Raw genomic sequence first — 15843 nt, 5'->3', positions numbered from 1 at the left:
AAAATGTGCTTCAGCTTAGGTTCCATTCATAATGTCTCCCATGGCAACTGCTTCCCTTCTTTTTTAGAAGACAAAATCTGACAACAATCACTGAATCCCAGGAGGCCAGTCGGCCACAGCTACTGGGCCCGGCCACCAGATGGCTCCACACGTCCTCCCTGTCCTGTCTTCTAAATGACAAGATGTCTTCACTTCTGTGTGGAAATATCACAGCTCTCTAGTCGCCTAGACATCGTTACACACTGAATTTCCCGGGGATGTTGATTCCCTCATTCTGAGCAAAGGAAAAGGAATCAGACACGTGTAGGTGTTAGCCTCATATCCTCATCCTTGCAGTCCAGTCCTTCCGTCGCTGGGCAGACTGCTCACCCCACCACCTGTTTTCAAAGCCCATCTGCTTAGCAGTGACCCAGGCTGCTCATTTACCCCATGGACACCTGAGGTTCTGGTGGGCTTACTTACACTCTGGGGAGGAGACCTTTATTCTCTCTGGACAGCAGCGGGCCTGATGAGATCAGGCATCAAGCTAGGTCAGTTTCCATTTCACATTTTCATGCAGAGGTGGAGGGTCCTACGGCCAGGCCCCAGCTAGAGCATCTGGCAAGTACAATTCTGACAAGCCAGAGCCCACCACATGTTTTTTATTGTCTTGTTTGTTTTTTGCCTCCACAGACCTATGAGGGGCAAAACAGCCATCCTCCAGCAACACTGGACCTTCCCTAGCTTGTCCTCTGCTGCTGGGATTCTCGTCTTTGTTTCTTAGAAATCTGTTTTACATGGCTTCATGTTTCAGGTAAATGTGACATAAAATGTTAATATAAAAGGTAACTTATCTCTTCACATCTTCTTAATAGATAAATATTACGGTTGTTCTATATTTCAGAGTAATTTTGATTAATGAAATGTGATTTTCCAGCATTGACTGAATAGTGGAAGTCACCTTTTGGTTAACTGTTCATCAGATGCAATACAATCATAACTTCTGGGTCAAAGTTCTTGATTTTGTAGTATTGCAAAAGCTTGCCATCAAGCTCCACATCAGAATGGTCTCCAAAAAAACCTAATGCCAACTCATTGTCCTGTCATCCTACTCCCAAGAGAGACAAAGGACAAAGATTATCCTGTGTGTCCTTTTTTTTTTTTTTAAGATTTATTTATTTATTGATACAAAACTGGGTACAAGCTAGAGGGGCAGGAACAGTGAAAGGTTTCACTAGAGGTAGAGTGAAGCAGAACAGGCAGATCCACAAAGTACACTGCTGAGGGGAGCAGCGGGCGGGTCAGGAGGGGTCTACCACACCATGTGGGTCACCTCCGGGGCCGAGGATCAAACTTGCACTGAAGTGGCTGTGGCTAGCTTGCAGTGCTGTGTCCTAACCCGTTGTGCCACCAAGGAGGCCTTTCCTATTTGCCTTTGAAAAGTGCATGGACAGAGTGCAGGGAAGCACCCCTGCCTCCTCCCTCCAGCTATGATGACTTTTCCTTAGTTGGGGTCAAGTTCACAGTGAGGGACCTGTTCCCCATCTCCATCTCCTGTGACCTAGACGCTAGGAGGCACCCGGGTCAGGATGGCAACCGAGGTGGAGCATCACCCTTCCTCCAGACTGTAGGTGAATCTGGACTGTAGCCAGGTCATATAGCAGAATAGCCAGCTGGTGCTACTAGTGGGAAGCTAGTGTGCAAACTCTGTCCTGGTGACTCAAAGATAGGGGGGCAGGGGGGAGGCGCTATTCAACCCATACATTTATCCTATCTCCACTCTAGGCACCTCTTGTACGTCAGTGTGTATGCTTGTATATGCTTAGTGATATCAGAAAGAGAAAGAAATAACACATAATTTCAACCATATGTGGTTACTAGAAATACACAATAAATGGATGAACTAAATAAACTAAAGCAAAGGTCTTAAACTTTAAGAACAAAATCATGGTTCCCTCAAGGAAGGGTAGGGTAAATCTGGTAAGAGGAGTCAAGTATACATTGATGAATGAAAACTAGAATTCTCGTGGCAAACACAAAGTATATCAGTATATACTGATGCTGAGTTTAAAGGCTGTACACCTGAAACCCATATAAGATTACAGACCAATTTAGATCAGTGAAAAAGAGGAGAAAATAAAACCTTTGTATGGTAAAACAAATGCCAATATAAAGGCAGCTTTAGAATTTCTCAAATTTCATGAAGCACAAATTTTCATTCTGCAATTTCCAAAACCTCTCAGACCCCCATCTGTCTGAACAGGCTCAGAAGCACACCCGAGTGAGACTGGAAAACAGAATGTTATCCTAAGAGGCAAAGAAATGAATGCATGTACGTCTTATGAACATGCTGTGAGAGTGATACAAGGACAGGAAAGCAGCTGCACTGGGTTTGCACGAGACTGCCTGGAGTCCACCACCGGGACCACAGGAAAGAATATCAGAGCAGAGATGAAATTTTTAGAAAACCAAAGCAGATGCATGGTTTCCACACTAAGTTCATCCTGTCAATAAATCTTCCAGTAGAATGCACTGATTTCAACTTTGCATACAGGGTATTTACTAGAGAAATGAATGAATGAATCAGGCATCAGAAGTCTCCTGAATCCTTCCCAAGAGTCTCATTAAATTAGAAAGCTCCCACTCTGTCAACAGAGTTCTCACAGCTGCAAGACTTAGCTGTTTTTTTCAAATAGTTCCATTACCTTCCCACAGCTATCTTATCTTTTGAGGAAAATAATTCCCTGGGTGTGACGCTTTCTACCCTTCATTTCAATTATTAAGTTTTAGAAACCAAGCTTTCAGTTGGTAGGGAACTAACACAAAACACATGCTTCATTCATGTTCCAGAATAGCTTGAAATTTGCAGTTGCTCATTACATTATTGATAACCACTTACCAAAGCAGACATGTACATTTTGAGTTTCTCTAGAATCCCCTGGACATGAGAAACATCCTTGACATAGCTTCAGTTTCCCTGACAACAGGATTATGAAAACCATCATGAAATGTCCCTTGCCTGTGCAAAAGTCGTCACTGCAAAGGAACCTCCTGATCGAGGCTTCCTCACCTCACCCCCAGAATGCTCATGGTCACAGAGGACGTGCTCACGGACTTGTCCCTTCGGTTGGTGAGACCAAGTTCGCCAGTTACCTCCATTCCTCAGCACTCCCTGCCCCGGCATGTGAGGGCACAATGTCTGACCTCTGCTTCAGGATCACTGCCAGGAGGGCCATGAGGGAAAGGGGACAATAGATTCTAGATGGAGAGGTCTCCACGCACCCCAGTAGATAAAATCGGTGCCCAGGGCAATGTGACTCAGAGTGGGCAGCCAGGCAGGTAGAGCTGGGAGTCTCCTTCAGGAAGAGTTCCTCATTCTTCAGGCTGGGGCAAGAGGGTCACCCTGGCAAAGAGTGGAGCCCTGCTCACCGCCACAGCCTCACTTCCCAGCAAACACTTTCTCTCCTGGACTCCCTATGTATTGTCCTTGCCTCAAGTTCAAGAATTCTTTCACACACCAGAGGCAGTATGCCAAAAATTGCAGACATATCAAAGAACAAATAATGGTACAATGTTGGGGAATTTCTAGTTCTTAGGAACACCAGGCCATCCTAATGTCTACCTGCCCAGACCTATGGTCCCTCTTCCCTGCATCTACAAAAAAACATCTCCCAAGTGGGACCTCCTAGGGATCCCCTTTGCTCCAAGCCTTAGGCAGAGGCCAGCTCAAAATCTAAAGAAAGCAATTACTGGTCATCTCCTACAACTAAATTCAAACTGATGGGACCCACAATTTGTGTGCTGCTGTCTTAACTCCTTGGCAAGAAAGGAAAAGGACAGAGGAAAGGAGATGGCAAATGGATCCATGCCATTTATTAGTTCCATGATGATAAAAATACTCAGAAGGATTATATATTAATTAGTGAGAGGGTCATCAAGTTCACAGCACCTCTAATGCAACAGCAGAAATCGCATCAGGGTTTCAACTAGCTATACCCCAGTGTCTGCTCAGAATATAAGGCACAAAAAGGACCAGCATCCCCAGCACAGTTCCCCTGCTGGGATTAGCTGATGCTCACGCAGGCCCCATAGGCCAATGGCTTTATGATTTTAAGAGTAAGAAACAAAGTAAAGAGAATTAATCTCTTGCAAATTAACAAGTGGCCACCTCAAAGTTATCAATCCAGTATGAATGTTGTGGCAGCTCTGAAGAGGCTCACCAGTGAGGCTTTAAGCTTCTCAAGCTACAAACCCAACTAGCTAATTCACACTTATGAGACTGATTTTGAAATGGTTTCTGTCTTAAAATAGTCTACAGAGGCCCTCCCTGGTGGCGCAGCGGGTTAAAGCACAGCACTGAGAATCTAAAGCCGCTGCCGCATGAGTTCGATCCCCGCCTGCCCCGGAGGTGACCACATGGCGTGGCAGACCTCTCCTGGCCCGCCCGCTGCTCCCCTCAGCAGTGTACTTCGTGGATCTGCCTATTCTGCACCCCACTCTGTCTCTGGTGAATCCTCTCACCCTCCGCATCTCTGACCTGTACCCCAGTTCTGTACTAATAAATAAATAAATCTTTAAAAAAAAAAAAAAAATAGTCTACAGAGCTCCCCCTGGAGGCATTTAGATCTCAGTGTGGCTTCCGTCATGAGTGTGTCCCCACAAATGTGGTCACTGCATGTGCTTCTGGGATGCAATCATCCTGCAGTTTGTCCCATGTGTTTACTCAGTCGTTGAGCCCCTCAGTAACAACTTGGGGAGTACCTTCCAGCACAGGTGCTGTACAGGTAGCATGTCCCTGTTCTGCGGATACAGATGAGCCTCAGAAACAGAACCCACACAAACACAGGTGAATCCACCACCGGTCATCATGTCATCATTACACAACACATAAGCGACAGCTTCCAGTTTGCAGTGGACAAATTGCAAAGGACCAATGACAGTCACGGGCATCTTAAAGGGAAAATGCTTGTGTTTCCTTTTCCCATTCTTTCAATGCTATCAAAAATCTACACTAAGTAAGAAGAAAAAAGGCAAATAACTTACTGGTATGTGCTGAGCACCAGGAGTGGCTTGCTCCGAGCTTACCTTCACTTCCTCCACAGGAGGTGGTATAAACACAATCATTTGGGAAACAATTCACAGAAAAATGAGAGGGTTTCAAAATGGGGGAAAGGGCTCTTTAACTGTAATACTAAGAAGATGCTGGTTTTTCCACAAGCGACTTACACTCCCTGTGGTGTCTGTTACTCAGTGTGGCACAGAGAGCACACTGTGCTGGGCCCACAGTCCCACAGCAAGACATCCAGCCAACACAAACAAACCTGGCCATGGAGACACCCAGGACCCAAGGAGACGGGCTTTTGCTGGCCTTTGAAGTATCTTTCCAAGCTGGATAAATGACACCAGGCTCTCAATCAAACACACCTCTGATGCTGCCTCCAAGATTAAGAGCCCCTGCTCCACCCTGGTCCGCTGGCCAAGTCCTGTAAATGCAGATTGTGAGGGTGGGAGCCCAGCAAGAACGTCATTGCCATGGTGCAATTGCCTTGGCAACTCTTACGCAAATTCCCTGCTTCACACTTTCAAATAACAAATCAACTGCATGCTTGCTTCCATGGGTCACCAACTACCAGGCAGATTTACCTGGAAGAGAGAGTGCTAAGTACTTCCCCACTGAGGTGCTCTGACAGTTCTTCTTCATCTAAGGCAGCAACAAGAAAACACCTGCTTCCCGAGGGCTGCATGCAGCAACTTTGGGGTGACATTGAGCAGAAGTGAAAGGGAAGCATGCTGGGGAGCCAATAAGAAAGACGCTCCCCCCCACCCTGGACGCAGGAGCTGAAAGTCTAGTGCAGCAGCTGGTCATCTAGGAACCTAGGTGTGTTGAAAGCCTTACAGAACAATAGAAACAGTCACTCATTTTTATTGCCTACAGAGAAACCACATGACCTTCACAGCCCAAAACATTCATTATCCAGCATGTTAAAAGATGCAGTGCACTGAACCCTGGGCCTCTACATAAAACCAACCTAATAATGGAATTCAACCCAACAGGAATACAGAACTGACTGCTGAGTATGGGCCCCCTTCTTAGAGACAGCCGGCATAAAGAGCTCCCCTACAACCCACGCAGTGGGGTTCATAGTTGCCTCTGGGCAATAACAGCCCTTCTCACCTATTGTTGGTAGTCAGGAGTGATGCCTCCTCTGTCCATCTTTTTTTATTTTCTGGTGAAAAGATACACCAGAAACAGAGTGGGGAGAATAACAGGTGGACCTACTGAAATACACTGCTGAGGGGAGCAGTGGGCGAGACATGAGAAGTCTGCTGCACCATGCGGGTCGCGGGTCACCTCCCTAGCCGGGATCGGACTCACACTGCAGTAGCTGCGGACAGCTTCAGAGTGCTGCATCTTAACCTGTTGTGCTACAGGGAGGGCCCTGTCCAATATATCTTAAATGTAATTTCTCATTTTATTTTCAGTTCAGCTTGAGGACAGATACATACCGTTTCTGGGAAGGCTGCATTAAAGTTGAAACTTTATCATCATAAAACTTCTTCATTGCAAATCTGTCAAGGGCCTGGTCAGCGCTAGGGAAGGAAAGAGAATGAGTTAATTTCACGGAACATCTCAGTGTTCCACGGGGTGCTGTTCTGGGCAACTAGCGTCTTCAAGGAATTTCGTATTTCTATACCCGTGACATCCACTCTAGCATCTCTTCTCAGACTTCATTTCCCTCTCAGGAGTATGTTCAAGCCAAAACGGAAGCCAGGTCCACAGGGTCTGAAATCTTGTCTGGAAGAGCAACACACACACCCCTTCCCCCGCCCCCCTATCTACGACATTGGTCCCAGCTCTTGGGGAAACTGTGGGCTGTGGTTTCTCACAGGGGAAGTGAGACTGCAGTGCCTTGACATGCTGGTTCTATGCAAAGGAGACAGCTCCAGTGAGAAGACCCAACAGCCCCAGCAGTCTTGAGGCAACAGTTAAGGACACCCCATGTATCTCCCAGCTAAGGAGACGAGCATGGGAGCTGCAGGGGATGACCCGCATGTCCTGTCAGAGAGTCAGATGCTACTTCTGAACCTAGGGCTACATATCTGCTCCTGAAGTGGCTGCCACAAGCAGCCCTGCTTCCCAGCCACGGTGGCCAACACACTCTTGCTCCCTCGTGTCCTCCAGCGTGTTCAGCAGACTCTCCAGGAAACCCTACAACATGGCCCATAAATAATGGAACAGGAACAGAAAAAGTCCTAACCAAGATGTGTCTCAGACAAAAGTTGCCCTAAAACCTGACATAAGAGTGGGTGCCTCCCTTAGAAGGTATATTCACCGCACCAGAACATGGAAGTACATGCTCTCAAAGGGAAACTCGCCTCTTGCATTGGTCTCAGGAGCTGGGCTGGTGGACCCCTGAGCACTGAAGAGCTAGCATGTGGTGTGTCTGATTTTATCTTAAAAAGCAAAACTCCACAGCCACCACTCACGTCCAAGCACTCCTTGTACTGAAGTTCACTTGCTTTGCTAAGTGCTAGGAATGCCAAGGCCCATTGCTAACTGTGCCGTAGCATTGTCCAGGAGCGCTGACCGCCTGAGGACACCAGGCTCAGGGGCCAGCACAGTGCTTTCCCTTCTGTGGAACGGCGGCTCCAATTTGATACGAGGGGGTTTGTGACCAGAGGCTCATTCGTGTGAGCTCCCCAAGTGAGCACTTTGCTCCTGGGGATGCCATAAGAGGGGAAACAGCAAACATGGTCAAAGATGTATCCATGAGAATGATGTCATCCCCATGGCAGGATTTAGGGGAGACAACGGTCAAAAGCAATGGAAATACTAAAGACACACCGGGTGCAATCTGGACAGGGAATGTCAACGGGCGCTTAAATCAGAACATCCTGTTTCTGGAATGGAAAGCTTTGCAGCCAGGGAACCGTGTCGGGGAGCACATTTTAAGAGAGAGTTAATTTAGAAAAGGGTGTTATCAAAAATGCCATGGTGTCGCTCTGCATTACTGAAAAGTACTTAATGCGGTAGCTCCTGCGGGTACCAGTACATTAATAGCAGCCGATGCCCGAGGCCCTGCGCCATCCTAAGGGCCTGACGTGCAGTGACACGTGGACGGACACGAAGCCCAGGAGGCACCACCTTCGCCCAAACGAGCTGAGGGCCAGGGAGCTGGCTGCGTGCCCTTGCCAGACACGTCTCCGCTGAGAAATGCATTGATTATTCAGCAAAAGAGGTGCTTTCAGAAAGAGGGCCAGTGGTGTGCTTAAAAGAATGAAGCTCTTACTCTCTTTACAAATTGCCAGGACTGCCCACGGAGAGCATGACTTGGGTTCAGACAGAGCTGCGTTGTCAGAGGCAAAAATGTGAGGGTGCACTCTGTCCAGGGCCCGCAGGCAAAATCTGCTCTTGGACCAAATGCTTTTCACTACAGTAAGGGATTCAATGCGACCAGGAATCTCAATTTGTCTGGCACACACACAAATGCTCATTATCACCACGCAGGGATCTGATTTTCACTAGAGTTGGGTTTCTTCCCTGGCAGGCACGAGTTCCCCAATTTGTTTCCAGAGAAAACATTGGGAAAGTTAAATTTCACTCCTTAATGATTGAAAAGAACAGTTTATCGGCTAATATGAATAGGCTTGTATTTCCGCCAAGTGGAGTGGTTCATGCTTCACAAAGTAGCCATTGAAAGAGAGGGCAAATGCAAATGTGAGGCCCATAAAGAGTGATATTTTTTAATCGGGATTCAGCGTTGAGTGGGGCTGTGTGCTTGGGAAGTGTGTCTGGACACAGCACGTGCTGCCAGCTCAGTCGGGCAGGGCTGGAATGAGGCCCGCTGTCTCTGGCGACCCCCACACTCACAGTGACACCTCACAAGCTCACGACTCCTCTTCCACCTCCTGAGAACCAGACCAGACCTGGCTTCCCACTCTCAGGGACCTCCCCATCGAGAGCAAGTTGCCAAACTCCAAGCTTCAGTTCCCTTGTCTGCAAAGTGAGAGCCAGGACAGAGCTCCTGGTTACTGGGGAAGGCTTAGAGAGTAAAGGAAGGCATGAGAGGGGCCTCGCGGATGCCAGCGCAGGCACACAGCACTGTGTGCACTCCTGGTCACAGGGCGTGACAGTGTCCAGGGACACAGCACTTTCCTGCTTGTAATAACACAATTTTTGTTCGAGTGTGACAGCACTCTATGTTCATGCCTCCAAGGAAGCCTTTAGTATGAATCAAATACAACTGTGCAACGAGAAAAATGTCTTTGGCAGAGTGTGAACATTTCTGGAACTGGGACCAGGCCCCGGGAGGCAGAGGGCAGAGGTTCCACCAAGTCCAGCCTTCCAGCCAGCTCACCCCATCCATACCCCCACACACACACCCCCAGCCCAGGTCTCCCCACGGCACACAGCCACAGAGCCTCCCTCCTACCTGGCCGAGACATTGGTGAAATGCATGTAGGATGAAATGACCACGCCGATGCGTCCCTTTCCACCCTATGGGGGACAGAAGAAGAAGCATTGTTCAAGGAATCCCATGACAGTGATGTAATCAGAACTGGAAAGTGCTCAGTCCGGAAGGCAAGGCACGGAGCTTACAGCTTTCTCTGGGGGGTGATTCCGATGCCTCATGTCAGGACACATGCATGCTGATTTTCACTAGGGAGCTAGGTACCCAGGGCAGGAACAGATGCTACCTGGGGTATCCATGGACTCCCCTAAGGGCAGATTTGCTGAGGAGCAGACAGCCATTTCCCAATGAGGCTTGACAAAACAGTGCTGAGTGCAAGCATTAGCAAGACTGATTAATTACCCAGGTTGAGAGACCTCAGTTTCTTAGAGGCTGAAAGTTTGAGGGTACACACACACAGTCCAGAGAAGTCCAAGTAGTAGGGCAGCAGATTGCTGGCAGCCTCACAACGTGGTCAGCACCTGAGACAGCCCTGTCCAGACACACAGGGGCCACCAACCAAACAGGCATCATGCAGTTCACAAACACAGGCACTGCCAATGCAGGCAGACACCACGAGCCAAATGACTAATGCATACAAGGTGTCTGGAAGCATCATTGTTCTGACAGGCCACCTTCACCCTGAAACACAGACTGCCACCTTCTAGACCATACTGCCAGAACCCAGAACAAAGGTCAACAAGCCAAGGCCTCTTCCCCACCACCTGTGTCCTCTCAAATGGTGAGAAGAGTGTTTTTTTCTGCTTTTAAATAGTTCCCCCTAAAAGTCAAAGAATTAAATTCCACACAACATATGAAAATTCCGTAAGGTTCAAATTTCAGTGTCCATAAATGCAGTGTGTTTGGAACGTGGTGAGTTGTTTAGGGAGCTTAGTGGCTGTTTTAACGTGGCAACCAAAAGTGTGAGCACTTAAGGCATGAACCAGAAGGACCCGGAGACCAGAATACTCCTTTGCCTGGGTCTTACAAGAAAAGGTAGGCGCCTGTGATCGAGAATCACTTGAGACCAAAATGGCAAGGCAATCAATACACAGAGCCCTGAGCTTGTTCTTAAAGAGAAAGACTAAGCAAATTCAAGTCAAAATTCTGACAAACCCACAAACGTGAATGTCTCCCCCAAGATCCCTTGGTCTCCTATCCCATAAAGTGTGACAAGTACGTCAAGCGTGTCAAGTGTGAGCCTCAGAGATACTGAGTAGACACTCCATCAGTCCTCTGTGCTGACTTATGGAAAGTACAGTTACTGAGTGTTTTGCTTATATAAATTCACCCACTCAAATGTCCCAACCACCATGCTACAAAGGACAACTTGCCAGGCCCCACCAGGCAGCCCACTGGAACGGGACAACGTGTCTGCCACAAAGGCCTCTTGCTTGCAACCTCACGTCACTCAACTGCCCTAATTCAAGTAGGATAGAAAGGTGAACACTATGTGACTAACAGTGCCGTTCTCTTAAAAAGTTACTTTCCACACAATGACAAAAACCACTAATTCAAAAAATGGGCATAAGATCTACATAGACACTTTTCCAAAGAAGACATTTGGAGATGGTCATCAGTCACACGAAAGAAATGTTCACCATCACTTCTTATTGGGAAACATAAATCCAAACTATCGTGACACACCATGTTGCAACTGGAGAATGGCCCGAGTCAAAAAGACAGAAAGCAAGAAGTGTTGGTGAGGGTGAGGAGAATAAAGAAACCTCATAGACTGCTGGCTGGGTATGTAAATTGGCACAGCCTTTATCGAAAAGGGCATAAAGGCATCCACATGATCTGGTCATTCCACTTCCAGGTACTTATCCAAAAACAAAAACACAAATTCAAAAACCTATGTGCACCTTTATGTTTGTTGTAATGCTAATTACAATCCTCAAATGGCCAAACAATGTAGACAACCTAAATGTTCATCGACAGGTGCTTGAATAAAGAAGATGTGGTATGGGTGTTCAGCCCCCAACCCAGCACCATGTCTTAATACCTTCATCTGCTTGATCAATACTACCTCTACCACATCTGTTTCCAGTCCCTAATGCTGCGAAGGGAATCCAAGAGTAACCAGCTGTAAACCAAGTTGGCATTGCTCAAGAAGGTGTCAAGGGTATTCTGATCCACCAGACAGGAAAAAGGAGGTCTACTGCCAACTCTGACTATGAAAGTAAGCATCCTCATGCTTTCATCCTGCAGCAATCATAACAAATCACCTCGCAATAGAATGGTGGCTGGAAAAGTCTAATGCTGTAAATACAAGTACAAATCCTGTGTGCAAGGACTCATATGTCCCTTAAGTCTCAATAAGAACCCTGGAACAAATCAGACTGCTATGAGAGTTTTCATGATTCAGGTGACTTTCTAAAATTAACTTTCTCCTCTGGCTATGTTGGAAGATCTACTTATTTTTCAGCCAGCACTTCTTACCCACAGAGATATGATATGCATATAGGTAACCAGCAGACAGGTGAAGATCTAAGTCTATTTTGTCATCTTGCAAATAGGAAATTTCAGTGGAAAACAATCATGGGAGTAGCCTCTTTGAAAAAAGTTAGTTGAAAAACAGTTCAGCTTAACTATTTTGTGAAATGTTCTGCAGGTTAGAAGAAGATGTCAAGTGATGAGGCACGTGAGTGTGACGGGGAGAAAGCTGACTTCACAGAGGTCAAAATGAGTGGATTACCATGATTATTTCTATTTCACAATGATGTAAATTATTTTATAAATCCTTTTATGTGATCTCTTTAAATTATATCAAGAAATCCTATTTGACTAGGTTGTATTCAACCATAGATGTTTATATAGTATTTGTCTGCTCACATGACAGTAAGAAATTTAAAGCACATGCTTTGAGAATTTTGGTTCCCTAACAGTCACCTCATCACAAGCCACAAAGATGAAGGTTAGCATACTTATTTCTTTCTTGAGTTGGTATACTTTTGAAAACACATATTTTCATTTTTATATCTCCAAGAGTGTCTTATACATTATTTTAGACTTTCTCTAAATGAACTGTCTGATGACATTTTATGAACAGGAACTAGGAGTTTGTTTAATAAAAGACTAGTCCAATTATACAATTATTGTCAAAAAGTAAAAAGATTGACAATTCCCAAACCAAAGTCATCATTTTTGGTTGGCATTCCCTATCATTTAATTGGTTGCCTGGGGGGTGGGATGCAAGGCGGGGAAAGAGGGAGGGAAATGAGGAAGGAAAAGGGAAAGAAGAGGAAAAGGAAAGAAGGAGGAGAAGGAAGAAGAGGAAAAAGGAAAGGGAGAAGAGATTTTATATAAACTCAATGAACTACAACTCAGGTATAAATAATGATGAAATCCTGTCATTTATGAGACATCGTGGAACTTCAGGTCATTATCCTAAGTAAAATAAGTCAGAGGAAGAAGGAGAAATACCAGTTTATTTTACTCAGAAGTCCAATATAAAGAAACAAAAGAAATGAACAGTCAAAAAAAAAAAAAACCTTCGATTCTGACTGTAGAACCCAGGCTACCAAAGGGAAAGGAAGGATAGCAGCAAAGGGTGAGTGGTCCAGAAGACTGTGGTGGAAGGTTCTGGTCCTTTGCTAGTGGGAAGAGTATGGCTAAAGGCATTTGGAAATGGGTGCGTATAGGGTAAATGAGTCAATTAGGCTTGTGTGGATACCTGGGTACATGGCAACATGCCTGTGATTATGGACACCTGGACCCATGGCACATGTTGATGCACATTTGTAAGTATAAACACCTGTGCCAGGAGACCAGGGCGGTGTCAGAAGGGTGGTGTCACTCATTGATGAGACGGCAAAAAGGACCACTCTGTGTCGAGATCACAGGATGCCACAAAACTGAGAATACCAGAGAAAGCACACAAAAATTCATGGGAGCTTGGGAGACTGGGGTTCCTGCCTGCCTCCCAGTCACCCCTGCCTGGATTGCCTACCGAGACCACCGCTCAACTGTAAGCAAAGTGAATTGGTCTGGTTTTTACATTGCTGGCCTCTGTGGCTATCACCTGTGGCCTTGAATGCAGAATGCTCTCGGGAGCGTGGCAGAGAGGCACACCTGTCACTATGGACACCTGGAGCATGGTGTGGATGTGACCCCTCTGCCTGGATCTAAGGCAGTGTCACAGAGAACGGCTGTGGCAGAGGGCTACCAGCAGACCGCCAATGGCTGTGGGAGGAAGAGACCACGAGAGATGCCAGAGGAAGCCCAGAGGGAAGAACATATAGACATTTGCAGGAGCCCAGTTGCTGTCTCCCTGCTGGCTTCTCTCCCCTGTGTACTATTAAAAAACCTATGGGGATGATGCCAACGGCTCGAAGGTTCTCTTTTAATCTGCCTAAACCAGTGGTGAACCTACCTGGCCTGGATGATTGCAAAACACCAACAACCCTCCCTGCCTGGTGTGCTGTGTCTCCAACATTAAAGACCTGCAGAAGCTATGTAGAGCTCTGGGATGCTCTTTATCTGTGTGCTTAAATTGACAGTGAACCTGCCCTGTACTTACTTGCACAACCGGGAGCCAGCACTCCTAAACATGCACTGTGTTATAAACCAATATTATCTCAGATTAAAAAAATAATAATAACCTTTTTCTGTGAGAAACAAAATCACACACAAGTGAAAGGATCACTCTCATTAGTATTCTTCATTAGTTTCAGCAAAGCAGGGACCTCAATCCTGTACATTTTGAAACCAAATTCTGGGAGGTTAAATGTCTCTTATTTCTAAAGGATGACTAGAGACATCTAACCAGCAGGTGGATTTAGGGTGGGAGGAGGCCCCACACGATCTGCAGAGTGGACGGTGCTCACCCTGCAGTGAATGACCACGACATGCTGGGGATCGCTGTTGAGCCAGGACTCCTGGGCCTTACAGATGGTGCACAGCTTGTCCAAGGGCGGTGCGTGCAGCTCAGGCCAGCCGACGTCCAAAATCTGCAACGAGAGAGAAGCTGCCTGAGTTCCAATCTCTGCGGCCAGCTCGTGATGACATTGTTTAATTTACTAACATATTTCATTGGAAAGTAAAGAATCATGATGCACATTCCTTTTCTAAAACTAAATGGGCGCTGTGGTCACGATCCTTTACTGGAAGACGACATATTAAGTATCATGTGGCCCCTGGGAGATATCTGTTCCCAGGTCTTATCTACTTTTCTGCAGCTGGAATGACAACTCAAGAAAGGACTTCCAGGAGCTGCTAACGATGCAAGGCTTGGAAAGGAAGGGGGGAGGGTGCAGGAATCTGGCAAGATCTGAAACAGGAGTTCTTGGCCCCAACTGCTGCCAAAATTCCTGTATTCAGACTAAAACTGCATTTGGGAACAGGCAGAAGGCCATCCCCGCTCCTCACCATGCATGAGCAGAGTCTCGGATATAAGGGTCTGTTGCATTTGCTTGGGAGAAACAATAATTCCAAAGAGGAGGAAGATTTTCAACCCTGATTACAGTTCATGCACACAGAAAAACACCACCATGTGATAAGAAAAACGGCAGAGCTATGGGTACAAATAAGCGATTCTGAGCAACCCCCAGCCCCGAATCTGCAGCCGCCACACAGTGGCGCTACTGTTCTTTTTCCTTTCCCTTTATAAGGGGAAGGGGAAGCAGAATTTATCATAAAGAAATAAATGCAGTGTAAAACGACAGGAAACTGGCAGGGGAGAAAAGCACGCAGCCTCTCCCGCCCCCTCCTCAACACACTCTGCTAATGACTATAATACACACGGGGGTGCCTAGATGGCGGCTAGGCCTACATAGTTGACAACAGAAAGGCTGTTGGCATCAGCTACCACCATGTGCTGTCATTTGTTGTCCAATGGTTACAAAATATCCCAATATATGTGATATATATCGTCGACCGTTGTATAATATGGTTGGGGCACCAACTACCCTCACAGTACTTTTGAACACCCCCCCCCCCAATTAACTACTAATAGCCTGCTATAGACTAGAAGCTATAAAGAATCCGCTGACAAATTATTATGCACGTTTTATGTATTATACACTGTACTTTTTAAGCTAGAGAAAAGAAAATCATAAAGAAAAGCTAAATCTATAAAAACACTGGAGGCATTTTTGTTGTTGTTTAATACTGTTTATATTTAATTTTATGTATTTATTATTATGTGTTTCATCATTCTTCATTTTGTGCATTTTTTCATCTCAGTTGTAATCCCAGTGGACTTCCCAATACCAATTCATCCATGTGCCATCACCATAGTCCCATGCTCTCTTCCCGCCCCAGTTTTGATCCTATTTCCCTCCTCACCCCTGTAGAATCTCATGCCTTTTGCAGCAACATGGATGGAGCTAGAAGGGATTGTGAATAGTGAAATAAGCCAGAAAGAAAAAAGAAAAATACCGGATGGTATTTCACTCATAGTAGGAGGGGA

At 46.2% G+C, this 15843-nt stretch overlaps 1 protein-coding gene across 1 annotated transcript in view; it reads right to left on the bottom strand.

Annotated features, from left to right (window-relative positions):
- The window catches only part of TNS3 (tensin 3), a 129274-nt gene that overhangs the window by 110302 nt on the left and 3129 nt on the right, over positions 1 to 15843 (bottom strand). Inside the window, exons 3-5 of the mRNA XM_012720398.1 lie at positions 14261 to 14383; positions 9414 to 9478; positions 6487 to 6570 (exon numbers count right to left, since the gene is read on the bottom strand). Of these exons, the coding sequence (XP_012575852.1) occupies positions 6487 to 6570; positions 9414 to 9478; positions 14261 to 14383 (272 nt within the window). The remainder of the gene's footprint in view (positions 1 to 6486; positions 6571 to 9413; positions 9479 to 14260; positions 14384 to 15843) is intronic.

Source organism: Condylura cristata, unplaced genomic scaffold (assembly GCF_000260355.1).
Source record: "Condylura cristata isolate star-nosed mole 26May11 unplaced genomic scaffold, ConCri1.0 scaffold00004, whole genome shotgun sequence".
NCBI lineage: Eukaryota > Metazoa > Chordata > Mammalia > Eulipotyphla > Talpidae > Condylura > Condylura cristata.
The sequence above is the reverse complement of the archived record's forward strand: the minus strand, read 5'-3'. Positions and strand labels throughout refer to the sequence as shown.